At 42.6% G+C, this 22,228-nt stretch overlaps 1 protein-coding gene across 8 annotated transcripts in view; it reads right to left on the bottom strand.

The window, feature by feature from the left end:
• Positions 1–22,228, bottom strand: part of FAT3 (FAT atypical cadherin 3) — a 425,303-nt gene that overhangs the window by 328,285 nt on the left and 74,790 nt on the right. For all 8 annotated transcript variants that reach the window (XR_005102452.1, XM_037376330.1, XM_037376323.1 and 5 more), the window contains exon 2: positions 441–3,752. Coding sequence is in view for 7 of the 8 variants with exons in the window: in XM_037376330.1 (XP_037232227.1) it covers positions 441–3,735 (3,295 nt within the window). In the remaining variant the exon portion in view is untranslated. The remainder of the gene's footprint in view (positions 1–440; positions 3,753–22,228) is intronic.

Raw genomic sequence — 22,228 nt, 5'->3', positions numbered from 1 at the left:
CAACAATAAGAACAAGACAACAAATAGGTTCTAGAATGAAATAATTCTTGTTTCGTGCTCCTTATTTCCTTTCATTGAGTTTAACACTGCATTCAAGGTCATGACTGTTGTGACTCTGTGGAGATGACCTGAGTAATTTACAACGATCAACAGATAATGCAGCAACTGGAAGCGAGTCAATCCGTAACCATCATTGCTTTCTAAATGGAGTCATCACATAGCTGCTGAAAGGGAATGTGTTTTATTTCACGACCACAGAGTGATGAATGTAACCAGGTAATTAAATCATGTCATTGCTGTGTCTGGAAAATCCTTATTTATAATTTTATCTTGCCTGTTAAGAACTGAACTTCTTGTTAAGGATAGAAAATAACTGTGCCTCAGCTTTGCTTTTGCAAAAACCTCTACGAAGGGGAAAGGAAATTAGAAACAAAACTCACCAGTTTCTTCATCTATGCTGAATCTCCCCAGGCCGCTGCCATCCCTGATGGAATACTGGATCTCTCCATCCCTTCCAGAGTCCTCGTCTCGAGCAACAACTTGCAAAACACTTGTACCAATGCGGGAGTTTTCCTTTACAGATCCAATGACGGCAAAGTCAGGAAAATAGGGGGTATAGAGATTTTCATTTACATCCACCACTTCAACTTCCACAAAAGAAACAGAAGAGAGAGAAACCGGGCGCCCCTTGTCCTTTGCACGCACAGTCAGGTTATAGAACTGTTGCTTCTCATAATCGAGCTCTTTGTTCAAGCGGATGGCACCACTTGCTTTGTCTATTTCAAACCGCCCATTGTAATCGTTCACCAGCGAGTAACGGACTTGGCCTCCCAAGCCGAGATCTGGATCATGAGTTTCCAACCAAGCTATAACAGTGCCAACTGGCAGGTCCTCAAGGACCTTCACGTTGTAGCTGGATGGTATAAAGGATGGAGAGCAATCATTGACATCATCCAAAAAAACCTTCAGAGGCACAACAGAAAACTGCTGATGGCCACTCTCTGCATTGTCCCTAGCCTCTATCTTGAGTGTGTAGTTTGCTTTTGATTCCCGATCTAGTTGATCAGCCACATACACCATTCCCGTGGAACTGTTGATAGCAAATTGCTGGGTGTCTGTCAGTACCGAGTAAGTCACTTCACCATTAGATCCTAGGTCTTTATCTCTGGCTTCTACCTGGATAATCTCTGTACCCAGACTTGTACTTTCTAAAATATTAACTGAGTAACTGTCCTGTAAAAATACAGGCTTGTTATCATTTGCATCCTCCACTGTAACAGTCAACAGTCTCCATGCAGATTTTTGTGGATTACCTAAATCATAAATTGTAATATTAAGGAGATAGAGCTCTGTTTTCTCACGGTCCAAGGGCATAAGAACATTAAGTACCCCTGTCTCCATGTCAATGTTGAAACAGCTATCTACATTACCATCAGAAATTGTATAAAGTACTCTTCCATTAAAGCCTGAGTCTGCATCATATGCTTTTATCCTCAGGATGGTGGCACCAACTGGCAGATCCTCTGAAACCTTTACATCAGTAGGGAAGGATTTGTCAAAATGCGGTGCCTGCCTGTTCACTGAATAAAAATCAAGAAAACCATCTTCCAAATTCAGCTTCACATTTGCTTTTGCCTTTTTGAGTAATTTTTCTGCTAACTTCTGAGCGACTCTAGTTTCTCTACAGCTAAAGGTCTTTGAAGACACTTTCCCATGAACTACCGAAATATTAACAAACATAGCATCAGCAAAGTTCTCTCCATCAGTTGCTGTTATCTTAAGGCCAAAATTGCTGTTCTTTATGCCAGAATTAATTAGAGATTTTTTAAGTTGCAAGACACCAGAGTCAGGGTTTAAATAAAAAATTCCAAGTTCATTTCCGGAGATTATTTTGTATTTCACAAGCTCTAACTCATCTATGTCTATTGCAGAAACAGCAGTGATGTGACCACCAACGGGGAAATCAGAAGAAATCACTCCCTGACATGCCACTTTTTCAAAGAGGGGTTTGTTATCATTGACATTGCCTATGTATATGGTGACGTTCACCTCACTTTCATGGCGGTAGGGAGAACCCCAGTCAGAAGCTCTCACAATGAACCTGTAGCTTTCTGGTGACGACTCGAAATCCAGTTCTTCAGATGTGCTGATGACACCTGTAAACTGGTTTATTGTAAATGGTAGTGAGTTCAGACTGGCAATGCTGTACGTTATGTATCCATTTTCTCCCCTGTCTTTATCAACTGCTGAAACTGTCAAAACACTAGACCCCACAGGAACACTTTCGTTGACAAACGAGCTGTAGGAATGCTGCTGGAACTCGGGAGTGTGATCGTTGGCATCTTCTAACCTGACAGTAACCTGTGCTTTTAAATCACCACCTTTGTTCGTATATACTTGTAATTCATAGAGGTCCTTCTCAATGATTTTCAAAGGACGAGCAGTAGTAATAAGGCCTGTGTTGGGATTGATCTTAAAATACTCAGCTTCTTCACTTGGAGATATTCTATATTCCACACCCTGTGGCTCAGGCATCAGCTTAACTACTGCAACCACCACACCTGGAGGTGAAAATTCACTGATCAAAAAATCATATGCTTCCTTTTCAAACTTCACAGGGATACTTTCTTTCTTGGGACTAGCAATGTGGACCAATTTGACCGCAGAAAATTTCTGAGGAGATCCTCTGTCCTTCGCTTGGAGGGTCAGGTTATAACCATATGGGAAACTGTCCCAGTCAATAGGCTTTCTTTCTTTGATTTTGTACTCATTCATCCATTTACCTTCTTTAGTCAGAAAGAACTGTTCCAGAGGATCTCCAGCCACAATAGAAACAGATTCTATTTCTCCATTGGCTCCTTCATCTAGGTCATCAATGTTAACAACTGCATAGGTAGGCTCCTTGTCTGATGGGAAGGGAATATGGGTTACTACATTTATCGTTGGGGCATGTTCATTTATACGTTCAATGTGAACATAAAGCTTCGCAGTGCTGCTTACGCCATTGTTTCCATAAAGCTTCATCCCACGGTCCACAGCCAAAATCTCAAGATCGTATCTGTTTTTCTCATCATAGTTTAACCGGCCACTTAACGAGATAACGCCACTTGTAGGATGAACTGAGAAGAGATCAACTTTGTTTTTGAAGTAATAATAAAATTCACCATTGGACCCAATATCCGCATCTGTTGCAGTCACCTGTGCAATGCTAGTCCTTAAAGGAGTGCTTTCCGCTATTGTGACAGAGTATGTGGTTGGTGAAAATAAAGGTCTTAAGTCATTCATATCCAAAACCTGGATGTTCACTTTTGTCCACGCTTCCAAGTCCTCTCCTCTAACAGACCCTTTCACCATTAATAAATAGTTGTCCTGGATTTCTCTGTTCAATATAGCAGAATTCCCACCTTTAGTCCTTATTCTTAGGAAGCAAAAGTCAGCAATGATGACTTCCTCTGCTTTAAAAAAGCCTTCATCATCACCAGACACTATCCTGTACTTGATATCCCATGAAAGGTCAGCCAACGTGATGCCCATCCTCATTTGACTGTTGACATAGGTCCTGGCTGCAGAATTCTCGTACACCGTAGCATTGTAAGTGGAATGTGTAAAGTGAAAGCCAAGAGGGGCAGTCCCATGAACTACCGGGCAAATGGAGGCCAGGAGCTTGATAATCAGAATGGCAAGGCATGATGGAGGTGGCCGTGAGCCTGACCAGCGGCCCATATTCATCTCCATCACATCATTCTTTCACCCTGTAACAGAGAGAGAAAACAGGAAATAGTTGATCAAGAGATAAAAACTGTACTGTGAAGTACATGTCAAAGTTGCTTATTAAGTTTTTAATTAAAAATAAATGTAACAACTAGTCACTACATATTTAACAAAACAGAAAGACAGAACACTATACACACACACGCATGCACCAGTTATGGATTACATTTTTACATGTGTGTGTAATATGTATGCATGTGCACAGAGTCATAGAATTATAGAATCATAGGATCATTAAGGTTGGAAAAGACCTTTAAGATCACTGAGTCCAACCATCCACCCAGAACTGCCAAGGCCACCACTAAACCATGTGGCTAAGCACCACGTCCGTGTGTTTCTTAAACACCTCCAGGGATGGTGATTCCACCACCTCCCTGGGCAGCCTGTTCCAATACTTGACCACCTTTTCAGTGAAGACATTTTTCCTAATCTCCAAACTAAACCTCCCCTGGTGCAACTTGAGGCTGTTTCCTCTTGTCCTGTTGCTAGTTATCTGGGAGAAGAGGCAGACCCCCACCTGCCTACAGCCCCCTTCCAGGTAGTTGTAGAGAACAATAAGGTCACTCCAGAGTCTTCTTTTCCCCAGGCTGAACAACTGCAATTCCCACTTGTGCTCCAGCCCCTTCCCCAGCTCCGTTGCTCATCTCTGGACACGCTCCAGCACCTCAGTGTCCCTCTTGCAGTGAGGGGCCCAAGACTGAACACAGGATTTGAGGTGCGGCCTCACCAGTGCCCAGTACAGGGGGACAATCTCTTCACTAGTCCTGCTGGCTGCAGTATTTCAGATACAAGCCAGGATGCTGCTGGCCTTCTTGTGTCTTGGACAAGTGTACTTATTTGCTGGGTAAAAAGCCGGCTGGATGGCTGAGCCCAATGAGTGGTGGTGAATGGAGATAGAGCCAGCTGGTGGCTGGTCACAAGCACTGTTCCCAGGGCTCAGGATTGGGGCCACTCTTGTTTAATACGTTCATGAACAATCTGGACGAGGGGCTGGAGCGCACCCCCAGTGGGTTTGCAGAGGACACCGAGCTGGGGGCAGTGTGACCTGCTGGGGGGCAGGGGGCTCTGCAGGGGGTCTGGGCAGGCCGGCCGAGGGGCCGAGGCCAGTTGTATGAGGCCCAACAGGGCTGAGTGCCGGGCCCTGCCCGTGGGTCACACCAGCCCCCCACAGCGCTGCGGGCTGGGGGCAGGGGGCTGGGAACTGCCCGGCGGGGAAGGGCCTGGGGGGGCTGGTCGGCAGCCGGCTGGGCATGAGCCCCCAGTGTGCCCAGGTGCATATACATAACTACATATAGGTAAGTATATACACTTTTTAAACTTAAAATCCCCTATGAGACCCTACCACCACATTTATACACACATGCACACAGTCCAGAATAATAATCACAGTAAAAAAAATAATTAAAATCAGACACACACATTTGAAAAAGTTTATATAAGAGGATGAACCACATAAAGAAATCATGTTTTTTATTTACCAGCAGCTCCAACTAAGCCTAAACTTGTTTGTCTTTAGAGTATATTGGAAAACTCCTTTTCAGTCCCAATATTTGGAAAGGAGACAGTATTTCCATTATAAATGTAGCACTGTGATAGTCAAATGTTAGCAGTTTTTTTACGGACAGTTCAGAAAGATCCCATGGTTGACGAAATCTGAGCCACCAAGAACAAGTTATACATAAAAGTCACTACCTAGCCGTTATTTTAAGTACAGGTACCTTTAGAAAAATCAAAATTAATGAAGAATTATATCTAATTAAATGCAATTGTTTACACATATACATACACACTCCCAGATACTGAGAACAGGCAATATACAATGAAAAAAATAAAACTGCTTGATAAAGCTCCCAGATAAAGATTCAGGTTATGAAACAACACAGCTGAGAGAGCCCTTAGGACTTAACTCTACCCTTGCATATGTACCACAATGCATCTGTAATTACGGTCACCACTTTCCACCAAGTACACTGGGAAACATAACCTAAATAAGGTCACAGATGAGTATTTATTCCTGTATGTCCAATAAATGCTCCATTCACTGGGTACTACTGCTATCCTAACATAAGAAAGCCTCCAACCTACTTCTTTTCAGGCTGTCAGCGGGCCACCCCAACCAGCACGAGCATAAACACATCCTTGCTCAGATGGAGTAAATTCCAACTTACACCACATTTTACTTCGGCAACCCCAAGTAGAATTTGGCTACAAACGAGCCACATGGCTCCACTGCCATCACTCTGTCTCAATTCAGTCTGCTTCACTCCAGCCACCTCAAAGCAGTGAGAGCTTTTCCATTGATTTCAAAAGGCTCATTATAAGTTTAAGTATTCAAATGCAAATAATAAGCAGCCATTTGGGGAAGATCTGGAGTTCCTCCATACAGCCCTGTTGTGGAACAGCCCCAGTGCCTTGCCTCAGTGGTCTAAATTGGGAGTTTAAATGGAGATAGGGTAAGTGGAGGCACTGGCTGAAGTTTGCTGGAGGATGCGACTGAAGTTGGGAGCAAGGTCCTGCTTATTGCTTCCCACTGAAAGAAGAGGAAAGGAGCCTGGGGAAACCAGGCAGGTGCTTACAGTGAGGCAGTGTGAATAAGCTTCTTTGTTACAGAGTACGTGCACTGCTACTTATGAAAATCATAAAAATCAATTTTAAAAGGCAATTACTGAAAGACCCACTGCACACATACATTGTTCTCACTGTCATTTAAAAGCTGCTTGAAAACGCAGTTTTCTCCAAGCTAGAATACAGAGTGGAATAGGATAGGAAAAGTTGTCAATAATGACAGGGGTTAATTTAAATTTCCAACATGATTTCAACATCCCCTAGGAGATTTATAAATTGCATGCAAGTTTTGGAATATGAATTCCTGTTGGTTATCACTTGCAATATAACTGAATGACTATTGCAGTTTTAAGTACTAGCGACAATCAATTTATCGCACTGATGTTACAACGTCCACACAAAACACTTAACTTCCTGATCCCACAGTCTATATCCCATTGCTTAACACATTAATCAATTTGATCAGTTCTCCCAAGTGTTCGTCAAGGCACTCATCTTTCAATACACTTAACACGCAAGCCTCCCCTGCACTTTGTTTCTTTCTTATTTTCTGTTCTATTATACCAACAAAAAAAAAAGGGAAACTGTTTAAAAAGAAAACACAAATGTAAGATTGTATCATCTCCTGGACCTGTATTCCCCAGTGACAGGCAAATGGCCACAGAACTACATGCAGCAGTTCGTTTTCTGAATATGCCCACTCAACTGTTGTGCGCACATCAAGCAAGTCCTATGATTAACATTTCATCCTATAAAGTTTATATGTTAAATACGCACGATTCTCCAATATGCTTTGTGTATGTAAGACATCAGGTCTCCCTGTGCTCTCCCTCTCCCCATGCTCATGTTGATCCACAGGAGATCCAGGATGGAATTTTTCTACTTCAGCTAGGAAAGATTTTTTATTGTTGTTGCCATTTCACTCGGCTAAAAGATCAGAGCACTGGCACCTCATTTTTCAGCACAGCAAATATTCATCAACTTAATCCACCAGTGTGTCAATATCAAAGTCCCTTATTTTTGTGGGGCTTTATGTGATCACTTGACTATTGCCACTAAAAGCTGCTGCTTCAGCCTAGCATGGGAGACTATGCTCTCAAGTATAAAATACAACCGATATACAGTATACTGCTGAGTAAAAGCCAGCCAAAGGGAATGAGAAATTCTAATAACAGAGACTCAACTTATAACAAAATAAAGGGCTGCGCCTCTTCTGTGATGTGGCATTATTAAAATACTCAACAGTACAATCACTGTATTGCTGCCTTTCATAAAAAGCACTTCAGCATCCTCCATCTATACCGCAATACCAGCGTCTCCCCACTGCTATGAGAAAGTGAATTTTTGTTGGCTTATGATGGAGACTGATGTTACATTTCATATAAGCACCCAGACTTTATTTCAAAGCAGCTCAGCAGCTTCCCAGAAAAAGGTCTCTTTGGAGTAATGAAATTAATTGTATTATCCTGTTTATGTCTCACTCGGTCTAGTTTCTCCTGTCCACACCATAGTTCAGTCTAAGCTGGTTTCTCTTCATCATTCATAGAATCACAGAACGGTTTGGGTTGGAAGGGACCTTAAAGATCATCTAGTTCCATCCCCCCGCCCCCGCCATGGCCAGGGACACCTTCCACTAGACCAGGCTGCTCAAAGCCCCATCCAACCTGGACATGAACACTGCCAGGGATGGGGCACCCTCGACTTCTCTGGGCAACCTGTGCCAGTGCCTCACCACTCCCATAGTGAAGGATTACTTCCTTATACCTAATCTAAAATTTAAAGCCATTAATTACCTGTTGTCCTATCACTACATACCCTCAACATTGGGCAGCTTCATGGCCATCAACATCATGTTTCCACGTCCACCGTACTCAGTTTTCCCAAGAAATTTTGCTACAAGCAAAAATGATTTAAAACTTTACTTTCGGGTTAGCCATACCCAAGGTTACATACTGCCATATATTCTCTGTGCTCTCTATCAAAGCAGATATTTACAAAGCCATGTGATTAGGTGAACCTAATGAAGAAGTTGTGGATATCCCAGACAATATAACATGACATCCTTATGTTCCTATTCCATTTATCTATTTTTAGAGAAAGCCAGGGCTAAGAGCTAATCTCAAATACACTGCTGCAAATCTAGTCATGTCAATAGTCTAGACAGTTTTAGTGGTTCAGTGCAATCAGGATCAGCCCTGAAACACTAACTTCCACCCAGAAACAACATGTGTGTGTGTGTGTATGTTCGTGAATGCATGTTTTAGTTATGGATACATATGTATACACAAACACACAGTTTGTGTATTTTTGGGTGTAATTTCAGGGTTGGCACTGGAAAAGTTTGGCCTTCATATCAGGCAGCACTTTAAGAGTTTGATTTCATTTCAGATGTGGTATGCAGAGTTGTAACAAGCTCCTCATTGAAGTTATCCATATATTTGTATGGCCATCATCATTGTATTATTTGAAAGTCCCAATGGATGAGCTATTAAACTACCACTTGGGCTACCCAAGAATGTTTTCTTCATTTACTGAATTCCTTTCTTCTGGCATATTTGTTTTTAAGAGCTCATAATACATACATACTCAAGGCACAGGAAATGTAACGCGATAGGTTACAGAAACAAAGCACAAAGCAACCCACTGTAAATTAAGAAGCATTTTTTTAACAGCACTTCTTGTCAAAAAAATGTTATGGTTTCAAGTGAAGAGAAAGGTTGTGATTACTTTTCCTTGATTTTGAAAGGCTTGGGCAGGAGCTACTAAAAAAAAAAATAGTCCCCTGCTACTGCTCAACATGGTTAGTCCGAAGAAAAAAAAGAAGCAATTCTAACAAAAGCAGAGATTAAAAGAAAAAAAGACTCCCTGTAACTACCCAAGGATGTGACAAGATACCACAACATAGGACTCCAGCATCTTTCTACTCTAGTTTACATTACATACTCTGGCCTTGAAGTGTGAAGGAAGAAATGAAGGAATCGAACGGGGTGTATTGATTTTTAATACTCTTTAAAATAAACTTGAACATCATGGAGAACTCTAAAATTTCACATTCAGATCTCCATTCTGTCACTTTCCTTCAATCCTTGAACAAAGATTAACTACATGACCCAAACCCTGCAGAATAGCTGCAGGGCCCTGTAAGTGGCTGGTACTCCTTAGAGGAACTGAGAGATTTATAAGTGTAATTCCTTTTTCTTATCTTGGTTCTGGCAACCTCCAGTCTGGGATGCATCCAAACATAACACCCCACCAGGCTGAGAAGGAAGACTCAAGGCCCAGGAACTGCCAGGATTCCTGCACACCAAAATTGTGGCTCTAATTTAATGTGCAGATATGAAACTAGTGCCGTGTGATCCTTTGTTTGATTCCCCCTCCCTAGGCTAATTCTTCTAATTCCAAAGATCTCCATACCATACTTGAAAAAGAAAACAATGCATATGCCTCTTGTGTAAACAAGAGCCAAAAGGACTTTTATAGAATATAAGGAATACAGCAGATACATTTCTTCAGCAAGCAGAAGGAATAAGCTTTTAGGAGGCCACAATTAGGAAAAGAAAAGAGCCTTCTCCTCCCTCCCTATTTACCCTCCAAACTGAATAACATCCAAGAAGATAAAGATTTTTCCAGTTGACCATCATGTAGACTAACTTAGGCAGTGTGACTAGCTAATACAATAGAACTATTTAAGATTTTCTACAGGTCCTATGAAAGAGAAGAGAGAAGAAACCAATCTGTGCTTTAACTTCCATCTACACCACAAGGAGCTCTTATCTATAGGCCTCTCTGGGCTGGGAGGAAAAAAAACAGTTTCTCAATTTCAGATGACAAATTTCCGAGAGTCAAGGCATTTATGGACCTGTATATGAAAATGGGAATGTATATGTGGGAAACGAGGGTCAAGAAACCTTGACTGTAAAGATTTTTACCTTGACTGGTATTTCTCTTGGGGAAGCTGGGAAAAGGGGGGTGCCTCCTCACACAGAACAGGAGTGGTAACCTCATGGCATAGAAAAATACTGCAAATTGGAGTTATTACTCTTTTCTCTGGAAAGTTGTCACAATTTTTTTCAAAAGTTAGCTATTTAAGTTCTATTAAATAAGTAGCTCTACAGCAAAAAGATATATTTGAAAAGGAGGTAGAAGAACATTAACTTCACATGCATATTAAGCCTAAATAATATGTAGTGGAGTCAGAAGCTCTTGATTTTGTTGTAAGTGACCTCAATCTTACAGGTAACTTCTTCCTTTCACTCAGATGTCAACATTGGCAGTAGCCTATCTATTCTTATACTCTAATCATCAAAATACCAAACCTACACACTTGTTACACAGGCAAATCCATGCACCTGAATGGAGCCTCTGTTCTCAGTACTATTTTCTACCAACAGCAGCAATCTGCCTACACAAAAGCTTCTGCACGATGGGGCTGTGAGGACCTGCAAAAAGGGTGCAATGATGCTTACAAAGCATATTGACTAGTTTGTAACTGTTACCTATTTAAGGCTTATGTTAAGCTGCATCAGTGATAGGAAATGATGCTTTTCACAATCCGTTGTCAATAGTGCAACAAGGAGGTGACAGCCCGTGTACGTCAGTGCCCTCTCTTGGAAGGAGTCTCTTCCATAGTACAGAACCATGGAAAACTCTTCCGAACTCCTGAAAATTCATATTGAAGGTGCATGGAAGATATCAATCTAGAAGTTTAAAGACCAAGGCATCATTCTACCAGCAAACCTCTAGTACAGATTAGAGGTAACCGTGGATTTTATACTGTCCCCTCATTACACAGGCACTATCACCAGCATGTTGCCAAATGAGAACAGGGGAAAAAGTACATTTAAATGGCCCTTTCTTCACTCAGAAATTTTCCTTGAGTTGCACTCCACAATAATTTACCCATCTAGGAAAGGCTAATAATTTACTGACCAGGAGAAGAAAACAGGATATAGAATAAGAATTTAGAATTTGTACCATACAGAAATGAATTAAAAATGTGTATTCAACTCTAGGCAGTAGGGGGGAAAAACTTGACTGACACCAACAGATTTACAACAGAGGATATATTCATGGGGCTACCTGCTCCCTGATGAGCACAAAGATACACTTTTCCATATATATGATTATATCATGATGTGTTTATCCCAAAAAGAGAAGATGAAGACAAAATGACCATTTCTGCAGAGTAAGCCCTTGCAAGAGACAGCACTATAAATCCTAACCTTCCTCAGAGCTGCAAATCCTCCTGCTGCCTGCATATAATTTCACACGGGAGAAAGGCCGCTCAGCATGTAGCAAGTGTAATTCAGGCTGTCCCTAGGAAGTGAAGATTTAGCCACCCGGCCGTACGTTATGAATAACTTTGTTTTGCTAGCAGGTGCTGGGGATTTTTTCTATACAACACCAATTTTTGCCAGGTATCAGTTCATCAGCAAATGCATCCACTTGTGAGCAGGAGCCAGGCATCATTCATCTTCCTGGGGAGAGGGTGCAAAGGGTCTGTTGGACCCTCCCTTCCCCCTCGAGGATAAAATGGTTTGGGAAAATGGTAGGGGAGGGGGGAGAGGGGAGGAATAATTTGCCACCATGTGAGATCTGTCCAAAGGGAATTCCTGGGAGCCACCTTACAAGGGATTTGAGCTTGTCCCTTGGTGGTCTGCCCCCAGGGAAACAAAGGCTGACACCCAGTTTTCATGCTTTGTATATCTCAAATCCCTGCAGGCTTCTGCTTCTTAATCACTGTAAAATGGAGAAGCTTTGGGGCAGTTTCAAAATGAGCCAGTTATTTTCATGGGGGCTATCTACTTCCTTATGAAACACACTCAACTATACTATTTCTTGCCTTCCCCCCCTTAACTTTATCTCATAAATCTATTTTGACCTCCCTCCAAGGAGTCCTAGTTTGAAAGCTCTTTCTACGTACAATGTCAATGTAAAAAAATCCAGGACTGGGGAGTTCCACCCCTGTCATTTCTGGTCTTTCCCCTGCTCTCCCTTCACTATACATTAATTTGGAACCCCCAAACAGCCAATTCTTTACTGAGCTGCACCTCTGAACCTCAGGGGCAAGGGCTCTGCTCATGCACCCAGAGGGCTGCCAAGGATCAGCAGGCAGAATCACACCCTGCCATGCAGCATCTTCCAGCTGCACACACTGGGACTTGAGTGGTGATTTGACTTGTCTCTTTGCAAATCTTACCTCTACTATAATGCAAGTCATAAATACAACTGAGACCAGAGAGCCTTCTGTACAAAACCCTAGAGCAATCCTATCACTACCGTTTACAGTGCCCAGTGAAACACAGCAATGGAATAAGCACTATGAGAGCTGCAGCGCGGCACTGAAGCGAATGTGGTGTCCCTGCTCTGAAAAAGCAGCTCCCACCCTTCCCCACACAAGGCTCAGTTCCCACCCTACATTCTCTTCCACTGTAGCTTTCCTGCAGACTTGCTCCCATTAGTCCCAATCACTGCTGGCCTCTGCCACCGGTCTGCTCTGTGTTCGGGATATTGCACATACTCTTTCTGACAGCTTGCACAGGCTCGTATAAACTATTTGGATATAGTTTATAGTAAGAAAGAAGTCCAAGAGATTTACAACTACTGTTTCCAGGGCCATAATAGGTATGTAGGTGTAAGAACTGGAGTAAGCTGTAACTCTCAGAGGAAAAAAATACTATATATATCCCTCAGACACTGTGTGTGTGGAGGTAGGGCAGCTCAAATGGTCCAGACCTTCGTATGTGAGCAAAAGGAGGGTGGCTGAAAGAGAGATGGATATTCAAAAGCTTCTTCCCAGTTGACAGCTCCATGTCAAAACCACAACATAAATTGGAGACCAAGGGAAAAGACTAACAGGTTGGACTAGATGACCTTTAAAGGTCTCTTCCAACCAAAACCATTCCATGATTGTATGATTATGAGATGCCAAGCCAAAGTAATGACATTCCAGTAAGTATTTTACAAAGGGACTGTGGGTTAAAGCATTTCATGCCAGGCCTTGGGATAAGCCCAACTGCAGGTTTATCCCAAAATGATTTGCTGAGTGACAGAGAGGTAGTGTGAGCAGGATTGCTTCCTGCAGCAGCAGTTAGTGCTGAAAAGGCAGGTATGGATGTAGTCAATAGGAATAAGAAGTGATAGTCACGGGAGGAATGAGCAGACAGAGCATGGGACCAAGTGAGGGAGGCGAGCCAGGAGGGCTGTGACAGCACTGAGGGACATGTCCCCCTAATCAGTGCAGTGTCATTTACCACGCACAGAGGCAGAGGCATGCTCTTGAACATGGCACACCAGGCTTGCTGTCCCAAAGTTCAACAGGGTTGCTGATCCTCCAGTTTCTACCATAGCTTGATGGTGTTTGGTCCATGCAGGAGCAACACTCAAAGTGACCGGAAAAAATGGCATTGCCTAAGCAATCCAGGAAGAATTCTCAGAAGAAGACATATGGATGCATCCAGGTGCCATTTAGATAAAAAAAACCCACAACACAATTAAACTGAACAGCCACTTGAGAAATACCTAAATCTTATGATTCTGGGAGGGAAAAAAAAGAGATTAAAAAAAATATTTATTGAGGGTAGGAACTAGATTATTGGTTTTGCAATGCCGTTTCTCTTCAAGATGGCTGTGACACACAGCAATAGAGAGAGATCATGCTTGAAGTGCAAGGAGCAAATATTTTGATTGAGATTCTCAACGAGTTTGAGATTTGAGAACGAAATCTAGATTTAGCAGCAAACATTTTTCTTTCATTAGGGCAGGAATCTGCAGGGTGCTGGCACTTGCTGCTATGCTGCAGGCATAACACAGTGCTGCCTTCTGCTTCTGGAGCAATCCTCTTCAGTTGTCTACAACCAACTAGAGATGTCTACATGTGTCTGAGTTCCAGGCACTGCAGAGCAATCACCTTTCTGAAAGACAACTCCCAAAAAACGGCCTCCCACTGGCCCTCTGATGAAGTAGCCTCTGAAAAGTCGGACCAACCCTAAGCCCACAACTGTTGACAAAAACAAAGAAAAATGATTGTTGATAAGTACAGTGGCTGCTTTCTAAATCTTCCTGTGTAAAAAATCAGAAATGTTGCCATTTGTTCAAACAGGCAGAGTCTAGAGAAAGGGCTCTTGCCATTACTTTTCAAAATTACATCCACCTTAGGCCATGGAAATTGTTTAACCTGCCTAAGTAAGAAGCAATACATGTATATATCTGCTCAAATACATCACAGTTTTTCTCATGTAAGTGGAATCCACATTGCAGACATTGTGTAGGAAATAAGACGACGGAGTCAGCTTTACACCGGACAAAGTTACTACAGAAAACCAAACATTTCCTTTCCAGTCCATGTGTTAAGGCCCAGTGTCTGCAAGGAAGAAGCTTTCCACCAAAGCTGCCCTTGGACTGCTATCTGCATTAGAAATACCTGAATCCATGCAAGGTGCCAAATCCAATTATTTTGAATGGGATACTCCAACTTGATATTTTTGGCGCACACAAAGGAGTGCTGATGGTGCTCAGACAGACAGATCTGCCTTGACTGAACAGAAGAACCTCTGGTACCGCCTGTGGTACCACCTCCACCAGGCACCCACACCCCAGTGCGCAGCCACCAAGGGAAAGCCACAGCCATGAAAGTCTTCTGCACGCTGAAACTCCCACCGCATTCAAACAAGTTACCCTTACCAATACCATGCATGCTTCTGCCTCCCTCCAACGGTTGGCTCATGCACAGATATTCGAGATGATAACCGCTTTTTAGCTAACCACACATTAACTCAAACCACTACAGCTTCAACTTTCCAACTCAGCCAGTTCAGTTGACGCAGCTGGGAGTCCCTCAAAGCCTGTTGCGTGTTTGGAAAGGTTCAACTTTGCAGGCACAACCCAATTAAAAGCTCCACAGAGCAGAGATCACTATTTAAAGCTGAACTGTTCGGTTATGTTTATTTATAGTAAAACCATTAATTGCCAATCACATATTTGTTTGCTGGAAAACCAACGCTCCAAAATAAACACTAAGTTTAAAGATCATTCCCAGAACACTGAAGGGTATCAGGAACAGCGCTAAAAATGTAAATCAGAAACATCAAAACACATCAGGACTTCAGCTGGAGGAACAAACAACCCATTATTTCTTTGCCAGAAAAGAGGTTACCCATAAGCCGCCAGTTGCCCACACAGTCCAGCAGTTATTTATGTCGTGGAGAATAACAGACTCTGCGGCACAGTATCTGCTGAAAATATCGTCATGTCAATCAGCATATTCTAGATTAAATGAGGTATCTCTTAATACAGAGTTTCAATAATCACCTTGGAAAAATGTCTTTAAAATATTTGGCATTTAGAGGCAGAACCTCAAAAAGAGTATTGTTTCATTTATGAGCCTGTTTCATACATCAAAATCATACAAAAGTAAGAATAATATTTTAAAAAGTTGGGGGTTTTTTTTAGCCCTCTTCACTGACACAGCTCCATGTTTTCCTTGGGAGAAGCATGTCCCCTCAGATATCTTCAGGAGCCCTGCATGGAAAACTAGGAAAAATGGCCTTCCAGAGCTACGGCCTGCCCTTTCTCCATGCAAGGCATTTTAAAAAAGCACAGCAGCCCAGGCTGCACGGAAAGCCTCACCACCAGCCACGCCGGGAAGCAGTAGCAGCTCCACAGCAGGCTGCTATCTGCCTCCTGAAATCCTTACGGGTACAAGACTTTGCTGAAGCACCTACATTCACTGGCTGTCAGAAAAGTTTGTACTGCAAAGTGCCTACACCTTGCCCTGACAGCATTGCCCTCAAGTTCCCTGATTTCCATGCATATTTTAATGCCAGGTAAGTGCACACACTCAGCCCATGTCCAAATGAGGGAACAGGCACAACAGCTCAAGCTCCTTCCTCCAGGCTACATAGGACAGCCCTGTACTCCAGCTGCCAGCTCCAGCTGCCTTTCTACGGTGCCCGCTGTACCTGCATGATTTAGGGCTGGAAGGTTTCCCTACAGAGCAATGCTCACCAGCATTACTAGCCTAAATTTCTAGAATGGAGGGTCATACTGTTATGTTTCTCACCATCACTGCAGTGGCTACCATTCAAAACTCATCATTCATTCATAGGTCAGGAGTTTGGGTTCAGTCTTCAAAATTACACCTACACCTCGGAAAGTTAACTGAAGACACCACTCATGAAATAGAGACCAGTAAGGCCGGGGTAATAATAATAACAATGATAACAACAACAACAACAGTGTCATGACTCCATTATGTTGCTGAAAATGGCAGCCACTAGGAAGAATAGCCACATCTCTTAATGCCTCCCCCATCTCCATTTGTTCTTCTGGAGTCAGGAGCATCTGCAGCCCAAGGTCAAGTTGCAAAGCATGTACTCTCAAATATTGGACAGAAAGCAAATGTCACATGCACACCAAATACTGGTTGGGGTAAATCACCTAAATACACAAGACAAGGTCAGGCCTGGTCCCTCTGACCATGCATTCATCATGTCTCCCTCACCGACGCCAGTTTGCTGCCAGCCTCTTTAGTCTGAACCTCTCCCTGCCTGCTGGGAGCCCACACTGTGGTGGTACCACACCAACTCCCCAGCAGCTAAATCTTCCTAATGGAAGCCACCCCATCCCTTACTTTGACAAGCAGAGAAGATGTCAGAAAGGTGGATGGTGGACACCTCACATCACACAACACTGCACATTCAACTTAGTGCTCACCAGTAAATGGGGCAGGTCACATGTCCCCAAGCTGCTGATCCATGTTCCCAAAACACAGCCAGTCCCTGGCTCTACATCTTCTCTTCATGCACCAGGAGGGGAGGAAGAGGTGCTGGTAACCCTGTATCACCCCACCAGTTCCCTCAAAACCCAGGCATGGCTGTGCCAAGCTGCTCTGCTGCTCCTGCCTCGTGCAAAAAGTGCCACGCCAGTGCACAGCCCCCAGGGTCTACCCTAGGCAAAGGCATGTGGATGTTCCCTTTTAGAGTATCCTGCAGAAGCAAACTCACACCCCATGCCTCCCTGGCACCTGCTCACTGTTTTCCTACCTTTTCGCATCTGACAAGAGATGACTAAAGCTTCTCAGCTGAAATAAAAAGGATTCCAGCCTAAATAATAACTCTTAGCTCATGCCCAGTGAGGCTCATTGCGTGCAGAATTTAAAACTCAATTGAAAATGAAGTTTCACTTAGCAAAGCACTACTTGCATACTACACACTGGTTGAAAGTCAGCTGCCATTTCAGTCTGACCCCTGCAAATCTCCAGGAAGGTAAAAAAAAAAAAAAAAAAATTAAAAAAGCTGTGTCAGAGATCATCAAGTCAAAGATTAACGTCATCAGGAATAACTTTGCCTGATGTGAAGCTGCACTATCTGTTCCCTCTGTATTTTTAACACGAAAAGTATATAGAGAAAAAAAAAGGTAAGAGTTATAAAATAGCACTATTACAAATTCATACAGAAAGGAGGAAAAAAAAAAGAAGTAGGCCTCTTTTGTGAAACTATTATGGATAAGGAGAAAATGTCTGTGGATATAATATACTTCCATACCACTTCCATAAGAAAAGGCTCTCAATAGCTTTTGGCATATAAAAGTCACTATGAGGACTGCAATAAAACTGAGGATACTGTAAAAGAGCTCTCTCACATGCATCCCTGGAATTTATGTTCAAATGCTATTGTACTAAATTCTGTATTCTGTGGCTTTTGGAAAAAATTATTTTATTTTATTAAATGAGCTATACAATATATTGTTTCTCTAAAGAAAAAGTATCAGTAGAAAGGTAGTTCTTTTAACACTGGGGAAAAAAAAAAAAGGTTTGAACTTAAAAAATGCTTTCAGTAAGTGAAATGCTTCTAGTGTGAATGGGGCTGTATACACACATGTACAGCCCACTTCATCATGCCCAGCTGTCCTCATACCTCACAGAACTTACACAGCCTGTGACCGTCATTTAAGAGTCAAAATCCTTGATGCTGCGTTTCTAGGGGGTACCCAAAGGTCTAATGAGGTCTCAAAGAACACAAAGGCATTAATTTTTTTTGATGTACAAAAATACTGCTCCCAAACAGGCACGGACAGGCATTCCTCAAGTACATATAAACGCATCCTTTGCGGCAAACGGAACAAGCAGACGTGCTGCGCACCAAGGAGGTAGCACACACAGAGCTGCACACTCCCGTACAGGATCAGCACTGGGCCACAATGTGTGGTGCATCACTGCACACCACTGTGCGAGCCCAGGCATCACAGCCTGACACTCCTTCAGCTTCCTCAACAGAGCTGCAGACACTTCGCACAACTAAACCAAATTACACCCAGGCACAATCATTTCATGCCACAGCTTGCTGATCACTTTACTGCAGGATAAGCCACCGTGGCCACCAAAGCAGCTGTCCTGGGTTCACACACACACCCTCCCTTTTTTTTTTTTTTCTTTTTCCCTTTTGTTCTATATTTTGTTGATTTGTTCTCACTGGGGATTGAGCTGCCCTACTGCAAATATGCCTGTGAACAAAAGGGAGGGAGGGAGATGTGAACGGGTGCCTGGGGTAGGCAGGAGGGATCCTTTCCATGTCCATGGCAGCTCAAACTGTTTGTCAAACAACAGCCGGAGTTGAGGCAACCAAGATGGTGTGTAAAGAGCAGAAAGTACCTTCGAGAAACATACTGAACACTATCAAAATACCCAAGTCTTAAATAGACACATGAAGTATTTAAATGCTTTCACACCCATAACAAATTTTGTTTACTGCCCAGCATTTAAACAGCTTTTTCTTTACTATTGTAAGATTGTTCCCAAACAGTGTGAATTTGATGTTGCAATGAATAGTAGCACTTCAACTCCTATTTACAATCCATTCAGCAACACAATTCCACAAATAGCATGCAGGATTCCCACACTTTATGAAATAAAACCTGTTCTTGGCTCAAAAGAAGTTGCGTAAATTAGCTGACAAAAATCACTTCCTTTTGTTTTTCCTCTCTGATACAGAAAATCAAAGGAAAAAGAGAACCACTAACCAAGTAATACGAAAAACTTTATTAAAACCATTAGAACCACCAAGCATTGTTAACAGCCCTCTCATAATTATATGCAAAATGCTCAGTATCCAAGGAAACAGCGTAGTAATGAAGTTGGAGACTACTGTATAAATACACCTTCTAAATCACCACAACGAATGTCTGTTCCAAAGGGACTGGCCAGTTTATTAGTGTATGACACTCTGACCAGTTAGACATGGTACAGCTTAAAAACAAAAAGCTAACAAGCTACTTTTGCATAAAGAACCCTTTTGTCTGCTGTGTATGAGCAGCCCCGTCTTAGCATCTAGTTAGAGAGTTCCTCTGCAGAGTTGCAGATTTCTCTAAGCCCGTATTCACCTTCATTGAGTTGTTCAGAAATCTGTAATGATGGACACGAATTAAACGACGTAACCAGCAACAAATGAAGCAGAGATGCTGTCCTTTGCTCCAACCTCTCGGCAAACTGAAATGTGCAATAGGAGAAATTCTGAAACTCTGCTCTTCTCCAGAGCCCATTGGTCTGAAATCCATTTCATTAGCACCAATGCACTAACACAAAGTGATTTATGCCCCCATTATTAAAATTAATTTAAAAATGAATACTTATGCTCCAATACCAACAGCTCATTCTCAGGGATGTTTCCTAGGAAGACAGGCAGGTCTACGGTAAGGAAGCCAATGCAAAATTAACTCCTGCTTTTTGGTGTTAGCACTTACAACATCATGCCAGATCCCTAGTGTTTAGGCTCAGTTTCAGCAAGCATTCATTTATTCTCCCGATTCCTGTGGCAGTTTATTCCACAACAACCACTGAATATAAAGCAGCTCCAGCCAGGTTCAACATTGCCATCACTTTGTGGATGAACTTTGGAATTCCTCCCTTCTAGTATGTGTGACAGCTTTATAGAAGCACATACCTCAACATCCCTGCTTCTTCCATCGGATGCCCCTGTAATCTTTCTCTGTGACCTTTACATTCCCTTTGGCTCATTCTTTTCCATGACTGTAACACCCTTTATGTAAGCAGATAGCCTCAGCTACACACAGTATTTCCAGCGTGGCCTCAGGCAGAGATAGCCAAGTGCTACAATAACTTGACTGCCAGCTCCTGCCCGGTGGCACATACAGTCATACAACTCTGTCCATTTTTTTAATGCTCTTAGGCACTGTGCTGATTTGGTAAAAAAGGCTCCGTTGTCTTCATGCTGCCTCCTCTTTTGTGCCTTGTCTCTTTGGTTTTCACAAACTTTACTCCTTCCCTGCTGTAACCCTCACTGCCTCTGAATGCAGATCCAAAGGTGACTTGCCTGCCTTTCTCTTCCCAGGCACGCTGCTTTGGGGGGGTCTAGCATCATTGAAATAACAGTCACATCTTCAGTGAATTCTGTTCCTTTTCTTACACCTCTCCTCTTCCAGATCAGCATAGGGCTGATCCTCATTTCTCATTGCCACAAACAGCCTCATCTCACAAACCACCTTGCTGCTTTCTCTCGTGGTTTCTCCTCTCTAGCTCTGAAACTCACTTTTATACACCACAATAACTGATCTTGCCCAATTAACCTTTTTAGCTGGCTCCCATACCCAAGACATTTTCTTAAAAGGCTACAGAAATGAGGGCCCTAGCTTTCTCTTACTAGTTCTTTTCTCTCTCTCTTTGTCAATATATCCCAGTTGTACAGCATGCCCTAATGGCAATTTGTGGATTGTATCAATATACCTGCAAACCTGGTCTATAGTATCATTATTATCTGATGCTTCCCTAGGTCTCTCTTTAGACTTCTGTCTTTAAAGCCTCTCTATAATTTCATAAATGAGTTACCAGAGTGGCTAAAACCTTTATTTTCTAAAGGCATTGTCTTGTAGTCTTGTACCTGAAGCATTTGTGCACTCAAAGCAGTTAAACAAGTGAACTTGCTCATTCCCGCTCCATTTTATTGTACTACCAGCTCATCCACTTCACCAGCACTGCTGGTTGTTTCTTTTTTTCTTTTGCTTGCAACCAACAGTGACCACTGTTGCAATAATCTTGAGAGTATCAATCCTCTCTCAAAAGCCACATCAAAGATTGAATTACTGGAAACGCTGCACCAATGAAGTCAAAACCCAGCAATGGTCAAAACCTGTCAGCACTGTGACAGCTTGCACACTTTAGTCAGACACTTTCTGCTTAATGCAAAATGCTACATTAAAAAAGGGGACATTTAGATCAGATATTAGGAAGAAATTATTTACTGCGAGGGTGGTGAGGCACTGGAGCCAATTGCCAAGAGACGTTGTGGATGCACCATCCTTGCAAATGCTCAAGGCCAGGCTGGATGGGGCTTTCAGCAACCTGGGCTAGTGGGAAGGTCCCTGCCCATGGCAGGGGGTTGGAACCAGATGATCTTTAAGGTCCTTTCCAACCCAAACCATTCTATGATTCCATGATACTTAAAAATTAAGATTCCAATCAAAGCTGCTTAATTCAGAAAACACAAATCTGAAAGGATAAGAGAACATTTCCATTACCTTCCAAGGTGCTGCTGCTTATGCAGACTCACCAAGAACATACCAGCAAGGAAACTTTGAGGGGATCTGAACTAATCTGATCTCTAAAAGGCAAGTGCTGGATGTAAAACTGCAAATATTAACTGCCTCCACAAAGTGCATCTCCAAAAGTGCAGCTCTCCCAGCCAAGTCACCAGCAGCCTCATTTCCAGAGGTACAAGGCACCTGTTCACTACCATGGGAAAGCTGAGCACTTCACCTCTCTGTTTTAGCTTACTTATTGTGGTTCATGCTTATTTGCCTGCTGTGAATGTCGCGAGGTTTAATTAGTTTTGGTCTGTAAAACACATTGAGATCCCACGGAAAAGCTGTATATGCATTCACA

Source organism: Falco rusticolus, chromosome 2 (assembly GCF_015220075.1).
Source record: "Falco rusticolus isolate bFalRus1 chromosome 2, bFalRus1.pri, whole genome shotgun sequence".
Classification (NCBI taxonomy): domain Eukaryota; kingdom Metazoa; phylum Chordata; class Aves; order Falconiformes; family Falconidae; genus Falco; species Falco rusticolus.
The sequence above is the reverse complement of the archived record's forward strand: the minus strand, read 5'-3'. Positions and strand labels throughout refer to the sequence as shown.